The 17444-nt window shown below is 44.3% G+C and overlaps 1 protein-coding gene across 10 annotated transcripts in view; it reads left to right on the top strand.

Moving 5' to 3' along the window:
* The window catches only part of FHOD3 (formin homology 2 domain containing 3), a 611695-nt gene that overhangs the window by 364091 nt on the left and 230160 nt on the right, over positions 1-17444 (top strand). For all 10 annotated transcript variants that reach the window (XM_075125568.1, XM_075125567.1, XM_075125566.1 and 7 more), the window contains exon 6: positions 14721-14815. In XM_075125568.1, the coding sequence (XP_074981669.1) occupies positions 14721-14815 (95 nt within the window). The remainder of the gene's footprint in view (positions 1-14720; positions 14816-17444) is intronic.

Below are 17444 nucleotides of genomic sequence, written 5' to 3'. Positions count from 1 at the left end.
CTATTAACCTTCACTTTCTTACCATAATCAGCACTGAAAAAAGCATTTATTTGACAGTGGCCCCTGGGGAATGCTGGGACTGAGGTTATTGTTAAAGACAGATAATTAGGTGGAACAGAATAATAATAACATGGACCTGACGGTCTCTGTTTTGTGCCAGGAATGTCAGAATTATAACTCTCTTTTGAGAACTTCCTGTGGGCTTTTGCTGCTGACAAAAACTGTGCCGTTTTAGAACAAAATGTTTAGAGTGGAGTTCTAACAGGTTGAAATAGTCTCACAATAGAAATGCACTCTCTTTAAAAGCAAAATAATGTCAAAAGTGGCTTAGCACAAGCACATTTTAGCTGGTCAGTAAAGAAAAGTAGTTTTATTCTTCATGAACTTGACCTTGCTTTTTAAATAATATGTATTTTTAATGGCAAGTTATGGCATGTTGTTGCAGGGCCCACTCCATTATAATCACAGTGAGCGATGTAAATCTCAGTGCCTGAATGTGCAGCACAAAGGTGAATTGATTGTGCTGAAGGATAGCATGTTCAGCCTCCTCTTCTGTTTGGCATCATGTGAGCTGACCTCTGGAAAGCAGCTGCATTTGAACCAGTAGTCAGGTGAAAAATCTTAGATGCCAATCCTGTTTGTTCAACAACTTTTTTTTTTTTTTTTTTTTTGTTCGCCAGCTGCCCGCAGGATCTGTTAGCAGAGTGGTTTTTAAACATTTTAGGCTGCGTACCCCTTTTCAAATAATGTAGGCTACCACATACCCTCCCATCTGAGATAGGGTCATAACATACCTATGAAAAGACTTTAATACTTGTTGGTAAATATTTAAAATGTGGATGCATGTGTGTTTTTTTTCTATGCACTTGCAGAGCTCTGAATGAAAATTTGACCTTTTAGATTTTCTGAAATACAGTTTAGCATGTTAGAGCTTTTGATGCTTTAGAAAAAAAATCTTTGACTAATGTTGTTTGGTGGCTTTCATATCCTATATTTACTGCCCGGTTTTCAGTTCTTTGCCTTTATTAAAAGGGTCATTTGCATGATTGAATAAACAGAATCTTGGCTGTCGCCTCTGAACTCCCAGCCTGTAGCTGCCACTCTCGAGCCACCCAGCTCGGAGGGCAGAGCAGAAAGCGGCGGTTGTTGTCCAGGCACCCAGCACGGAAGGCAGTGTCACTGCCGGCAGTAGCGCTGAAGTAAGAATGGCCTGGTGTGTGTATTGCCACCCTTACTTCTGCGCTGCTCCTGGTGTTGATGCTGACGTCAGAGCTGGCACCTCTGGGCTCCTGGCCAGCCGCCCTGGAGCACAAATTAAGCATTGCCTCCCCTCCCTCCTCCCTCCCCCCCCCCCGGCCTTCCCCATTGCCCAAATCTCACTTGCACTGCCTCGCACCTCAGGCCTTCCCTGCTCCTTTACCTCTTGACAACAGTGCCCTGGGCAGTAGCTCACATGCTCCACCCGTAAGGCCAGCCCTGCATCCACTTGCCCTGCCTGACCGAGCCTGCGCAGGGGAGTCTGTGCAGGCGTGCATCTTTCTATTCCCCTCCTGACCCTGGCCTGGCCACTATTAAAGGATTTTGATCCTGTACTCCCTGGTGAGAGCTCCAGTACCCCTATAGGTACTCATACCGCAGTTTGAAAACCACTGTGTTAGTATGTTATATCTGTGTATATTTTTGCTATAAGGATTTTAACGAGTTAGAAGAATAAAAATTGCATATGATGGTTAATCTTGAAACCTTTTCTGTGTATTCTTCCTGAAGAGTAAAACCATAAAACTGCAAAGAGTCTTAACCCTAAAATATTGCCAAAGATCTGAAACTCCTGCATAAAGTTTCCCACACAGCTGTTGGTTGGAGGAAAGTACTCCACGGCTAAACATGGAAGTGAATGCTTGATCTTAAAAATGAAAGTGCCAGCTGTTATGAAAATTGCTGATTTACGTTTGTAACCCCTGTTTGTTCGGTGTGGTGGCTAGGCCAGGTAGAGATTGATGAACCTGCTATATACAGCCTTGGTAAGAGAGATGTGTCTTTTAGATCAGGCAGTTGAGGCACATGGATTAAGCTCAAGAGGTCCCAGGGTGGCTGGAGTTACATATTAATAGTATGATACATTTATATTTGGAACTAAATTGTCTATGTATTTCAACAGTTATGCTGTTCATTAGAAAACTGCAGCTCTGCCATAAATAACGGATTAATAAAGGGGTCCTAAAAAATGAATCTCTTAGCATTGTTGTGTATTTCAGCTCCGTAATAATGAACAAATGAACAGACCTTATAAAAACAGATTAAACAAGGAAATCAAATTTGAGAAGGCTTTGTTAAGAAGCAGATCACACATCTCTAGGCATTACTAAATTGGCTTTCAGCTTCCTGTCAGGCATTGCTAACATCCCTGGCAGCAATAAAAGACTTGAATATGTGTGCAAATGACTGACTAGGTATTGCAGACTAAACCTGACCATATCTCTAATAACAAAATAAAAGCAAATCTGAAAAATCTGAGCCAGTTCTATCCCTGTAGAATAAATATAGTGTCTGTAGGCTGGCAAACTGTTGCTTAACATGATTGTTTTTACAAAAGAGAACAATGATGCCACCTCAATAACTGCTGTATCTGATCTTACTTTTTAGAGATGAGAAGTTTTTGTATGATTTTGTTTATTTTTTCACATAGCCAAGTGGCACAAAAACAGTGTTTAACAATGCAGTGGGTTTACATTTGGAACAAAACCTGTCTGTGTAGATTGTTAACAATTACTTTAACTCATTTGTATCTGGGCTTGAATAATTGAGTTCAGTGGGCTGGCTTTTATTTAATTTTTTGTATTATACTTTCCCCTTTACTGAACCTTTTAGTGATTTACTTGAGAAAGAAAGAGAAATGTCTGTAGTAAATGGTAGGCCTGGGACCAACTCAAAATGTGTTACTGACTTGAAATGCATGTAGAGCCTAACACTGATGCTTTAGACATCTTTTTAAATGACTCTAGACCGTTTTTTCCTGGGAATTATGCCGATAATATCTTATAGTACAGCACACAGCATTGGGCATGGAACATGGTTATAAACAATACTTTCTGAAACTTCCATAGGTCCAGTTGCAGAACCATATAGATTATTTAGCAGTAAATTGTCTGCTCTAACCAAATACCATCTCAGAGATGAGCTTCGCTCCTTTGCAGTGACGGAATATGAGCCAGGAATTCTGAGACAGATATTGTACTTACGGCCAAGTAACCTACTGGTATTTCATCATGGGATATTGTTGGCACTTAGGATAATAATATTAGGGACCTAACAAAAACCTTACATAGACAGATAAATATTTTCCAAAGATATAACAGACTAAGATACATTTCTTTCCATATTGGATTATAGCCCATATCTTTTCAGTATCCCCATATACTTCATATATTAAGGTGCTTTTGCAAGATAAGGGATTTCATGTGTTTCTGGGAGACATTATAATAGTCTTCAACAGAGCTGATGACTCAAGAGTAGGCTATGTAATAATTAATTATAGTATACCAAATTGAACACAAGGTAGCTATAATTTGATTGGCCATTCTTTGCTTGTACAAGATAAGGTAAAGCTTTAGCCAGACAGAAAGCAGTTTTCTCATAAAAGCTGAGTATGCAGTACTCTAACGAGTATGTACTCTAACAAGAACAGAATTTGGCTAATTGTTCAGAAAATAAGTGTGAATGATAAAATAATATATAACTTCTACATATATGACATTCAGGGGGATGTCAAAATGATTGTAAGGAATCAGAAAAAAAGGTATAGCAGGAAAAGTAATTAACAGGAGGTGTAATATAAAGTATCACCGCTACACTTAAACTTATACCCTGCTATTTATTTTTTCTGCCATTTCCTCCTTCCGCACTGGTGGTGAATAATTTACTCTTCTTTTGCAAATCTCTAATGCCAGATTGGTGCAATTTCTCTTACACTTACTTACACCTATTATATTACCAATATAGTTTAATTCAACATGTAACTTACACCACTACCTGTGTGTATGACATCCCCATTGAATTTGGCCCAGGAACTTCCATCAGAGTTGAACCCACTTTGACAATTTCTAACTTTGGCCCATCATTCTTATTTAGGCAAAAAAAATGATACGTAGTCATTAGATATATTGTGCCATGACTCTGGCATGATGAATTATGTTTTGACTTGAGGAAGCAGGAATAAAATAGCAATTGTCCTGACTCAAATGTTGGTATTTTAACTAGGTTATTACTGTGGTGCAAAGTTGAAGTAGATAGAAAAAAAATGAGGCTGCAGTCCAGAGAGGCTTAAAGCTGCTGAACACTACAGGTTGGAAACAGCTTTGAAAAGTTTGAAATTATAGGTGGGTAAATAAAAGACTTCTACTAAAATAATTAGGAGGGTGAGGTTTTTGTGCTTGTTTTTCCCTCATTAGTCCAATTAACCCTTCTTATATTAGTTGAAAAAAGTCTCAGTGCCAATACTGGCAAGTTTTTTAGAGATTTTTTTTTAAGCCTCTGATTCCTTAGAAATCTATGAAATTCCTGGCTGGTCCATCCTTTTCCAACGTAAGCCTAACCTAAAAAATCCAGCAATATTCCACCTCAAAATAGCCCTGCGTAAATTCACAAACTATGTTCAAATAAGATTAAGAATTTGATTTAAACCATCAAAAGCAAAGGATTTTCAAATTAAGCCTTCTCATCTTAATCCCGTACCCTCCTGCCTGCCCCCCATTGCTCAATAGCATGCTTTCCTTGTTGATATATTTCCAAAGTAGAATTCCAGTTAGCACAGAGATTGGATTAAATAGCTTGCACTTTTTGCCAGTTTGGTTACAGGAGTGTACAAATGGAGAGGTTAAATGTGATGGACCAAATTCAGCCCCAAAGTAAACTCATTGACTTAATAGATCCCTTCTCAAATTAGCCTGTCTCCATAGGGTAAAATCATGCTCTTCCTTGATGTGGCCATATGTGGGGAGGTAGTGAAGCCAGGTTGTGAACAATGGCAGAGCTGGGGACAGGGGGTGATGGGTCATTGGTGGTGCCACCTTCAGTGATACCTATTAGCTTGAAAAGTCACCACACATACCCTAGGGGTCACCAGAGTGGGGTGGGGGAGTCACTTTCCACCCCCCATTGGCTGTGCCACTAATGTGGTGGAGTTGGGGGGAGTTTCAGCCATTCTGGCCTGGGGTTTCATTCAGTGGACCATAAACCACTGTGCCAATGTAGGGCAAAGTGCATCAGAGTATCTGAGGAGGACACATGCTGCTGCTCTAGACAAGGAGCATCCTGCGCCCAGTCTTCCAACTATGTCATATGCAAGACGTGGTCAGGCAGACTCAATCCTCATTAGAGCCATGAAGTATCAGCAGGTGCATTAACTTGGTTCCCAGGCTAGTGTTAGTACGATAGCCTCCACTCTGATCCATTCTTTTCAGGTGTTCTCTTTTCCCTCAGCACACCCATGCAACACAAGTAGCACTTAGCTTTGGAAATGGACCTTATACAGTCCTGGGGGAGTGCGTGTGCATTTTTTTTTAAATAGGAATTCAGTGTTTCTTTTTAAATGGAACTCAATCTGAGGAAAAAAAGATTTTTAGGGCACCATCAATGTACATGAATCTAAGAGACCAGTTAAGAGAATAAAGTTGCTGTGTATTTTAGGTACTCATCCTATAGAAAGTAGATTCCCCTTTCCCGCCCCCCCCCTTCCTTAACTCTCACTTTTGTTCCCGTGACTAATAGAGACAGGAAATAACATGCTATTCAGCAAGTAAACTATGAAGCTCCATTCCAGGGACTGTCAGCAACTGATAACTTGATGTGTGACAGATAATTATTGTAGACGCGACTTCTGTGCAGGCAGCCTGGCACCAGCAAAAACTTATCTTTTGTCTTAACTGCTCAATGACATTCTGTACAATATTCTTTATCTTGTAATACTTCTGTCAGTATTTGCCAGTTGTTTAAACTGCAACAGAATGTCTAGTAGATTTTCTTTCATGTGTTTAGAATTTTCCACCAAGATCCCAAAGAACTGTCCTGTAGCTGTAACAGATATTATCAGTCTTGGGGCAATGCCTGATGATGTGCACATGCACACACAAAGGTTTTGTGGTAACAAATGAAAATTGTCAGGAATCATGTTGCTCCTGCTTTCCATGGTGCCTGCTAATATGTCCTAACCCAGTGTTGTTATGCACAGTTATATTTAAAAAGCTGGGACGTAATGTAGCCCACATCTTACGTAAGCATTCAGTCTATCTTGAGAACAAATAGGAAAGTTGTTTTGTTGGAAAATTGTGTGTGTTTTTGTTTTAAAGGCAGACTTTCTGCTGTCTTTGATTTCTTTCTTATTAATTTGGAAAGTATGTGCCAGGAATAAATTTTGTTGCACATTTGTTTCAGATTCAAATTAAATGCCTCCACCGTTAACCAAAGAATTCACTACAAAGGAATGGTTTGGTGATTTTATCATGGTTTGATCTCACCCTGATCTATGGCCAAATCTTTTTTGTTCTGAAAAGAAGCAAATATAGGAATTATGACCTTTATTTGATTATTGAGGGATATCAGTGTTCCCCTCTCTCAAATAACTGTCAGGAAATGCTGAAAATGAGCCCTTTTATCCAGTCAGTGCAATTTTAATCTTGCTGACGGGGAGTTATCTTAATTTTTCAAAATGTATTGACTTTTTTTTTTTAGTTTTCCATGTAAACCAGTTAAAACAGACCAATGGGTGAGATTTACTAGAAACAAAAATGTCAGTTAGATTCCTAACTCCTATTGATTTTCAATGACAGTTAAGTGCCTGGTTGTATTTGTACCTGTGGGGGAATCTCCCCTGAAATAATGTAGTTAGTAGAACAGTAGCATATATGGATATATGTACATTTATTATTATTTATGTATACATTTATGTTGCATTAATGCTCAGAAGTCTTAATCAGGGATCAGGGTGTCATAGTGGTAGAAACTGTACACACACAACGAAAAAGATGCCAGAGAACTTAAAATCTAAATCTTGGAAACACAACAGGTAGAGATAAACAAATATGGTGGTGAGAGGGAACAAAACTAATGTGACAAAGCTCTGTCCTTGCCTCTGTGGGTCCCGCATTTCCTGGCAGATTTCGCAAGCCTCAGAGGCTCACTGTGACCCTCTACATAACCCTTCTTTCTCTAGAGATAAGGGTCACAGTCTACTGAGCCATTTTCATCATAAGCCAGCCAGGGTGGTGAGGAGAAGTTATCCTTCCTTGCACAGTCTCTGTTGTCTCCCAGTCTCAGTGATTAATCCGGGGGCAAAGGTGGGGGGGGAGCCCGGGCCCACCCTCTACTCCTGGCTCCAGCCCAGGGACCCTAATAGTATCAGCTATGGTAGCTGACCTTTTAGAAAAATGACATGTACAATTCCCTGGGCTACTTCCCCCACAGCAACCCTCACTTCTTCAAGCTCCACTTCACCCTTACCTCAGGGCCTCCTTCCTTGTGCCTGATATGGTGTGTACTACTCAGCCTCTCCAACAGCACAACTTCCTTCCACAGCTTCTGACATGCCCACCCACCTGACTGACTGGGAGGCTTTTAACTAGTTTCAGCCAGCCCCTGATTGGCTTCAGGTGTCCCAATCAACCCAGCCTTCTCCCTGCCTTCTGGAAAGTTCTTAATTGGCCCCAGGTGTCTTAACTGACCTGGAGAAGCTTCCATTTCACTTATCCTGGTACCAGGGATTTGTTTAGCCTGGAGCTAATATGTCTATCTCCCACTACTTTTCTATAGCCATCTGGCCTTGCCCCGTCACATATCCGCCCCCTCTGCTCAACACCATAGAGTTGGGCAACTTGGGACACCAGGCAGTATGCTCGTGACAGACCATCAGCGTTGCCATGGCGGCATCCAGCCCTGTGCCGTATGCGGAACTGGAATGGTTGGAGGGATAAGAACCACCTGGTGACCCTTGTATTCTTTTCCTTATTCCGCTGCATCCACTGGAGGGGTGCATGGTCTGTCACAAGAATAAATCGCCGGCCTAAGAGGTAATAACGCAGTGTCTCCATAGCTCATTTGACAACAAGGCATTCTCTCTCGACTACTGCGTATTTCTGTTCTCTTGGGAGAAGCTTTCTGCTTAGGTAGAGGATCGGGTGTTCCTCTTCTCCCACCATTTGCAACAGAACCGCTCCCAACCCCACCTCGGAAGCATCTGTTTGTAAAATACATTTCCTGTTAAAGTCCGGGGCTATGAGTACGGGGTCATTACAGAGGGCCGTCCGAAGGTCTGTAAATGTCCCCTCTGCTGTGTCGGTCCACTTTACCATGTCTGGACCTCGGGCCTTCACCAGGTCCGTTAGGGGACTTGCCCTAGTGGCGAAGTGGGGAATAAACTGTCGGTAGTAGCCTACCACATCTAGGAACGCACGGACCTGCTTCTTTCGGGTCGGCCGGGGCCAGTTTTGAATTGCCTCTAGCTTATTTGTTTGGGGCTTCACTATGCCCCTTCCCACAATATATCCCAGGTACCTAGCCTCTGCTAGCCCTATGGTGCATTGAGTTGGATTAGCAGTGAGGCCAGCCCACCTTAAGGTGCGCAGTACTGCCTCAACTTTCTCCAAGTAGGTTCCCCAGTCTGGCGTATAGATGATGACATCATCTAGGTATGCAGCTGCATAACTAGTATGGGGGCGCAACAGCTTATCTATGAGGCGCTGGAATGTGGCTGGGGCCCCATGTAGGCCAAAAGGGAGGACAGTGTACCGGAATAGCCCATCCGGGGTGGAGAATGCTGTCTTTTCTTTAGCTTCTTTGGTCAGAGGAATCTGCCAGTACCCTTTGGTCAGATCCAGTGTAGTCAAGAATCGGGCACTACCCAGTCGGTCAACCTGTTCGTCAATGCGTGGTGTGGGGTATGCATCAAACTGGGATATTTCATTCAGTCGGCGAAAGTCATTACAGAATCTCATGGTACCGTCAGGTTTAGGCACTAGAACAATTGGACTGGACCACTGACTGTAACATTCTTCAATAACCCCTAATTCTAACACTTTCTTTACTTCGGCCTTGATTTCTTCTCTTTTGGCTGCTGGGATTCGATAGGGTCTCAGTGTTACCTTGGCTCCGGGGATCGTGTGGATATGGTGATTGGTCTCAGTCGTCCTCCCTGGTTTTGTAGAGAACACATCTCGGTTGCGATTAATCATGTCGCCTGCCTTGATCTTTTGGATTGGCGTCAAGTCGGATGATACCCTCACTTGCTCGTGTAAGTTATCCTCCTGGGGAAGGGTCTCCTGCATGACTAAGCATGCCTCTTGATCGTGCCAAGGTTTTAGAAGACTGATGTGGTAAATTTGCTGCGATTTCTGGTGGCCTGGCTGCCGCACCTTATAGTTCACCTCTCCCACAGCTTCGATTATTTCGTAGGGTCCCTGCCACTGGGCCAACAGGTTACTTTCTGCTGTGGGCACCAGTACCATCACCAGATCCCCTGGTTGGAACCGTCGAAGCTTCGCTTGGTGGTTATAATGGGTTCGTTGGGTCTCCTGTGCTCTCTCCAAGTGCTCCTGTACAATGGGCGTAACTCGGGCTATCCGATCTCTCATCTGCAGTACATGCTCAACTATGTTCCTTCTGGGATTTGGCTCCTCTTCCCAGGCTTCTCTGGCTATCCAATATGCCCCGAGGGTGGTGCCCATATAGTAGTTCGAATGGAGAGAAACCCGTGGAGGCTTGCGGAACCTCCCGGATGGCGAACATGAGGTAAGGCAATAGGGTATCCCAATCTTTCCCATCCTGGCTCACCACTTTCCTGATCATGGCCTTGAGGGTCCTATTAAATCTTTCCACAAGGTCATCTGTTTGCGGGTGGTATACAGAGGTCCGTGGGGCTTGTACATGGAGCAGTGAACAGAGATCTTTCATCAACTTGGACATGAAAGGTGTCCCTTGATCAGTCGGTATCTCCTTGGGTAGCCCAACCTGGGCAAAGCTCCTTAGCTATTGTCTTGGAAGCTGTGTTGCGCAGGGGAACAGCTTCCGGGTACCGGGTTGCGTAGTCCAGTACAACAAGCACACGTTGGTGGCCCCGAGCTGTCTTCTGTAGGGGCCCTACCAGATCCATGGCTATCCGTTCAAAAGGAACCTCTATTATTGGAAGAGGTATCAAAGGAGCCCGCAAGTGCAGGCGAGGGTTATGTAACTGACACTCCAGACAAGAGGTGCAGTATCGCCGGACATCTTCATGTACTCCTGGCCAGAAGAACCTCCGCAGGATCCGTGCCTGGGTTTTCTCTACCCCTAGGTGTCCTCCAAACAGGTGACTGTGGGCGAGACTCAATATGGCTTTTTGATGTTTTCGTGGCACCAGAAGTTGTTGTATCTTTTGCTCCTGCATTTGCACCACGCGGTACAGGAGATCTTTCTTCACTATAAAGTAAGGTCCGGGACCCAAGACCTTCCCATCCACGGGTATCCCATCGATCTCGGCCACCTCTTTCCTGGCATTATCATATCGGGGGTCCTCCTCCTGGTCCTGCCCAAAAGTCTCTCTCCCGGGACTAACCTGCCCACGCTCCCAGGGGTCAGCTTCTGCTTCTTTCAACGGCTTGCCGCCATCATGGTTGGGGGCAGCTTCTGGCTCACCTTCTCTGGTGGAAGTTCCTCTGTTGGCTGCTCGCGTCCATCTGCCTACTAGGGAGGTCTTCTGGCCCTGGGTCAGGATCCGGGTTCCCAAGGCCTTCGCAGCCTTCCTTGCTTTTTTTTTTGTCTTCCGGGTCTTTCAGGGGGGCTGAGAATAGATCCTGAGAAATCTCAGCGAATATTGGGGGTTGACATTCCCCCGCTGATGAGTCGCTGTCCTCAGGGTCCCCACCTCCCTCCAGCCTCTCCAGGGGGGAGTAAATTATCAAACCCTGGATAGTCCCTCCCAATGACTACAGGATATGGAAGTTTAGGAACTATGCTCATGATCACCTCAATGGGGTTTCCCTGAACCTCTATCTCCACTGGGATGGTGGGGTAATGGCTCACGACCCCATGCACGCACATTTGGCTTGTAGCAGCTGACTATTTTTTACCAGCTTACCCAATATGAGGGTGATAGCACTCCCAGAGTCCACAAGCGCTGTAGTCTCTGCTCCATTTATCCTCACTGGCCTGGTATAATTATGCAGGGCTAATGCGACCCCCGCGAGGTGGATAAGGGAGCATGGGACCTCCCAATTCCCCAAGTTACATGGCATAGGCTCCTCGGTGCTGGGACACTGTGCTGCTATGTGTCCCCTCTCCCCACATGCATAACATCTATAATTGCTTTTAATCACTCCCCTATCCTGGGGGTAAGGGGTTTAGCCCCGGGGTTCCCCTCACTCAGGCTAATACGTTCCTTCTGGTTTTCGCCCCCCCCCCCCTTCTTCCACCTAGGACTCCCCAGGGGTTTGGTTGCCCAACCTTCCAGGGTTGCGGTCAGGTGCTTGCTTCGAAAGGGGCCTTCCTTGGGTAGTTGGGTCAGTTCCCTAGCTGTCACCGTCGTTCTACCAGTGTGATCATCTCGTATATGGACGGATCGTTCTGGCCTACCCATTTGCAGAGATCTGGTGGCAGTCTCCGCATGTAATGGTCGATGACCAGGGTCTCCAAAATCTCCTCCGGCCTGCACACCTCAGGGTGTAACCACTTCCGTGCGAGGTGTATGAGGTCGAATAGCTGGAACCTCGGGGGTTTGTTCTCCTGGTATTTCCACTCATGGAACCTCTGGGTACTTACTGCTGCCGTTACGCCTGATCGTGCTAGGATTTCTGCCTTCAGATGGGTATAGTCAGTGGCATCCGTGGCAAGCAAGTCAAAGTAGGCCTTCTGGGCCTCTCCACACAAAAAAGGGGCGATAATGCTGGCCCTCTGCTCCTGGGGCCACGCCTCACACTGAGCAGTGCTATCGAATGAGAGGAGATATGCCTCTATGTCATCTCCTGATGTCATCTTTGGCAGACAACCAGTGGCCCTCAGGGTTCGCGTCCCGTCAGACCCCTGGGCCTGGGTGGTGAGGATCTTCAGCTGGTCCACCACCTCTCTCAAGAGGGCACGATCTTGGGTCACCTGGCTCATCAATAATTGATTGCTTTCCTGCTGTAGCCGCATAGACTCCTGTTGTGCCATTGCCTGAACCCGGGTGGCCTCCTGCTGGGCTGCCATGGTTTGTACCAGAGCTCTTACCACCTCTTCCATTGTGGTACAAAGCAAACAAACAAAAACCAAAAAAAAAAAAAAATCCAAAACCCCAGTGCACTTTTTTTTAAACCTCTTTCTTCCGCCACGCTGTAAACGAAGTCCCACTCCTGACACCAGTTGTGACAAAGCTCTGTCCTTGCCTCCGTGGGTCCTGCGTTTCCTGACGGATTTCACTAGCCTCAGAGGCTCACTGTGACCCTCCACGTAACCCTTCTCTCTCTAGAGACAAAGGTCACAGTCTACTGAGCCATTTTCATCATAAGCCAGCAAGGGAGGTGAGGAGAAGTTATCCTTCCTTGCACAGTCTCTGTTGTCTCCCAGTCTCAGTGATTAATCCGGGGGCAAAGGTGCAGGGGGAGCCCAGGCCCACCCTCTACTCCTGGCTCCAGCCCAGGGACCCTAATAGTATCAGCTATGGTAGCTGACCTTTTAGAAAAATGACATGTACAATTCCCTGGGCTACTTCCCCCAAAGCAGCCCTCACTTCTTCAAGCTCCACTTCACCCTTACCTCAGGGCCTCCTTCCTTGTGCCTGATATGGTATGTACTACTCAGCCTCTCCAACAGCGCAACTTCCTTCCACAGCTCCTGACATGCCCACCCACCTGACTGACTGGGAGGCTTTTAACTAGTTTCAGCCAGCCCCTGATTGGCTTCAGGTGTCCCAATCAACCTAGCCTTCTCCCTGCCTTCTGGAAAGTTCTTAATTGGCCCCAGGTGTCTAAACTGACCTGGAGCAGCTTCCATTTCACTTAACCTGGTACCAGGGATTTGTTTAGCCTGGAGCTAATATATCTATCTCCCACTACTTTTCTATAGCCATCTGGCCTTGCCTTGTCTCTCTAAGTAACAGAGAAATGATCGTATTTGGCATAATAAGCCTCCTTATCAAGAGTCATGGCATGCGCACTGCCTATCCAGTACAGTTGTGTGAACAGTGGTCTCAGGTTGGAAAAATCATACAGACATATCATAAAAGAAACAAACTACTACCAAAGGATGTGAACATGTGATGATTCCTGCTATTCTTGTAAGTGGCACTGCGGTCTAGAGAATGTAGGATAGGTAATTAGGAATCTGAGCTCAAATCCATTTTTGCCACTGACATGTTGTGTGGCTTTTGGCACTTGCTTCTCTGCATCAGTTCGCCCCTTTGAGAAAAGGGTATAAGTATACATTTTTACCTACCTCAGTTATGATGATTAATTAGTTAATAGGCCAGATTCATGCTTCCTGGCAAAGGATGTAAGCATTGCGTCTCTCTGTGTCAATGAAGCTGGCTGCACCAAATGGATGATTCACCTGATGGACAGCCGCTAGACAATGACACCCACTTTTGAGGTGGGTTACGGATCATTCTCCACCCAACCACCAGAGACAGGTTCTGCTGATGGGGTCCAGTACAGAACATATAGTGAAACTAGCCAATCCTTGAAAAGCTTTTGGAAGATGCACAGTATAATTATTATTTTCTCTGCACTATTTTTTTATATTTCTTCATTGCAAAAATTCTCCAGTAATAACTCTTGGGTCATCTTTAATACTATTGAGTTATTCTTACTACAGATTGTGTTGAAGGTGCTACTTTAACATATTCCTTTTCGGCTCAAGTGTGCATGAATCTCCTATTATAAAGTAAAAGATTTGGAGAAGAAAGCTTTGATTTTTGTTAATCCACTCTTCACTAATCCCAGCAGTTGATAATCTATATGAAAAATCTCTGTTTTTCCTTATCACTCAGCAAAGAATTAATAGCTATGTGCTGTAGCAAAGTCTCATGTTAGCAATACCTCATGGGTTTTGCAAAGTATAGTATCGTATTTTACAAGCACTATATGAAACGTTATCATAAAACGTATTTTGTGATTTTTTCCTCCTTGCTGTTTTTTGTTTCCTTGCTAACACTCACAATTCAATGATTCACAAGGATGTCTTTGTGAAATGGCAACATTCTGCTATACTAACTTGCATTAACTACCACGCTGGAATTGTGAATTGCTGAAATTTGGCAAACAGAATGGCTAGCCTAATCAAAGATTATTTTAATTCACATAGATAGATTCCAAATCTAAAACATTCAATATACTACATAGTACTTCCAAACATGAATAGACCCATTGGCTCACAGTAGCAAAGCGTAGCCCATTGAAAATAATGGAACTGTTCATGGTAGTAAGCACTATGCTGGGTAGCAAGTGTTTCCAAGACTGGGCCAATACAGCACTGAATCATTCAGGCAAGGGCTGATGACTATAATCTGCCCTCAGTAACATTAGTACAAAACTGCAGTGACTCCAAATGAAGTTACTTCAAATTAACACCAGTGTAATCTAGAACAGTATTTAGCCTTGTGTCTTTTGTCAATAAAGTTTTTGTCAATGTGAACCTATTTAAATAGTAATGATAGTCAATATCAGGATTTTAATAAATATTCACCAGGTCTGATTGTACTTTCTTTGTCTTTTTCTTTGCTTTAGCTTTGGGCCAGATTATGCTGTATGTAGATGGCATGAATGGAGTAATAAATCATAATGAAACCATCCAATGGCTGTACACTCTCATTGGGTCAAAGGTAAGAAGTTCTCCAGTTACTTGTTTTATACATCTTAAGTGTTCTTTATTTTTTTTTATTTTGTGTGCATGAATTGTTGGTGAGGTGTGTGTGTGTGTGTGTGTGTGTGTGTGTGTGGAGAAGGGTTGGAATTCCAGAGAGAAATTTAAGTATTGATTGCTTGGGATCAACTCATATAGTTTTGTAAACTAAGACTAGAAGGATACAATAGAATTATGCACAGAATTTAGAGTAGGCAGCATTCGTAAAGCAAAATAACTTATCAGCAGACTCTGGAGCCTGACATCTTAGCTCTTTCCTAAATATAGTTCGATCAGTTATAGCAATAGCATTTGTTATAATAATGGTGTTGGTTCTTATATTTTAATTTAGACTGAGATTATCCTGTCCTTCAGTCCATTGTTCAGTATCCTGTTAGAGCGCTCAATTTTCATAAACTTGTAAATATTAAGGTCAGAGGAACCATTCTGATCATATAGAATGATCTCCTGCATAATCCAAGCCATAGTTTTCACCCAGTAATTCCTGTGCCCAGCCAAATAATTTGTGGTTAAATTAGAACAATCCTTTATAAATACATCCACTCCTAATTTAAAGACTCCTATTTAAAGACTCCTAATTTAATCCACTCCTAATTTAATTTCTAAGTGAAAGCATCTACAGCCCAAACTGGAGCAGTTTGGAGAATACAGGCATCAATCTGCTACCACGCACACGTGAAGCAAGAATTCTGCCACTCAGGCTAATTCTGCCACCTACCTAATATTGCTGTCAGTCAAGTCCATAGGACTTCTACCCTCATCTAAACTTGGAGTTAGATCAGGCCCATATTTTACATAGTGCCTACATGCACGGAGGGGCAATCAAAAAACATGATTATTGCAAGGGCATTTAATTGGTAAGCTGTTTCAGGGCCTGATCCAAGATCCATTGAAGTGAATCGGAGTCTTTCCTTTGACTTCAGTGGATTTGGATTAGGGTCTAAAATACTAAGTAAATATCTGTTTAGAGTTCCAATGTAGGCTGGACTGTTATTTCTTTCCTGATATTTCCTGATATTGTTAAATACCATATTTTTTCAAAGGACAGTATGTCCTTGCATTGCTTCCATTTGTGCAACCAGTAAATTTGACCACGAGGAGAACATTTTTTTTCTGGCATAATGTTGAGCTTGCCAGGGTGGTATGTGGAAATATCTCTCCTCATATGTACGGTCTTACCAAATTCACAGCCATGAAATACACATCACGGACTGTGAAATCTGGTATCCCTCCCTGAAATCAGGTCTTTTGTGTGCTTTTACCCTATACTAGACAGCTTTCACGAGGGAGACCAGTGTTTCTCAAATTGGGGGCCCTGACCCAAAAGGGAATTGCAGGGAGGTCACAAGGTTATTTTAGGGGGGGTTGCGGTATTGCTACCCTTTCTTCTGCGCTGCTGTCTTCAGAGCTGGGTGGCCGGAAAGCGGCAGCTGTTGGATGGGTGCCCACCTCTGAAGGCAGCGCCCTGCCAGCACCAGCACAGAAGCAAGGGTGGCAACACCATACCATGCCACCCTTACTTCTGCTCTGCTTGTGGTGGCAGCCGCCGCTCTCCAGCTGCCCAGCTCTGAAGGCAGCGCCGCCACCAGCAGCAGCGCAGAATTATGGGTAGCAGTACCGCAACCCCCCTACAATAACCTTGCGACCCCCCACAACTCCTTTTTGGGTCAGGACCCCTACAAATTCAACACTGTGAAATTTCAGATTTAAATACCTGAAATAATGAAATTTACAATTTTTAAAATCCTAGGACCGTGAAATTGACCAAAATGGACCGTGAATTTGGTAGGGCCCTACTCATATGAGGATGAGCCCTTTGCTGTAGCTTTTCCTGTTTGCACAGCCTGGCTGTGAACAGCCACCGGTGGAGAGCATGATCACTTTAGTCTCATAACAAAAGATGCATAATGGGTCAAATTCTGTCTCTGTACCTGCAGAGGTTCACCTGACCTGGAGCCCGTGCAGTTCTTCTGCAGGGGGAGGGAGGAACAGGTGGAGGGGTTGCTTACGGATATCGCTGCTTGCATAGGCCCTTATCCAGCTCCTGTTAAAGTCAGTGGAAAGATTCCCATTAACTGTAATGAGAGGTAGATCAAGTCTACAGTGCAGAGCCTTGCACTGTAGAAACTCCCAATATGGGAGTTCAAGGAGTGGGTGAAGAATAGGCAGGACCTAAAAGGAATGTGAGATGAGCCACAAAGTCTATTACTCCCCCCTAAAGCAGAGGGTAATGTGTAAGAGCCACACAGGCTACTCCTGCCCCTGTTATTTAGACCTGCTCAGAACAAGACTAACTGCCACAATGCTTGGAATGGTGTCAGTAACCTCTCTACACTAGGGGTCCCCAAAATTGCTAACACCTGGTGAAGCTGAACTAGTGTTAGCAATGGTGAGAAATTCTCTGGACAGGGCTGGCTCTACAGTTTTTGCCGCCCCAAGCAGTGAAAAAAACTGCCGCCACAGACAGCAAAAGGGAGAAGCTGCAGCTGAATTGCTGCCGCGGCCGGCAGAACAGAGGAGCTGCCGCCGAATTGCCACCGCCACGGAAACACTGCTGCCCCTTTCTCACTGCCGCCCCAAGCACCTGC

Source organism: Caretta caretta, chromosome 2 (assembly GCF_965140235.1).
Source record: "Caretta caretta isolate rCarCar2 chromosome 2, rCarCar1.hap1, whole genome shotgun sequence".
In the NCBI taxonomy this organism is placed as follows: domain Eukaryota; kingdom Metazoa; phylum Chordata; order Testudines; family Cheloniidae; genus Caretta; species Caretta caretta.
The sequence above is the reverse complement of the archived record's forward strand: the minus strand, read 5'-3'. Positions and strand labels throughout refer to the sequence as shown.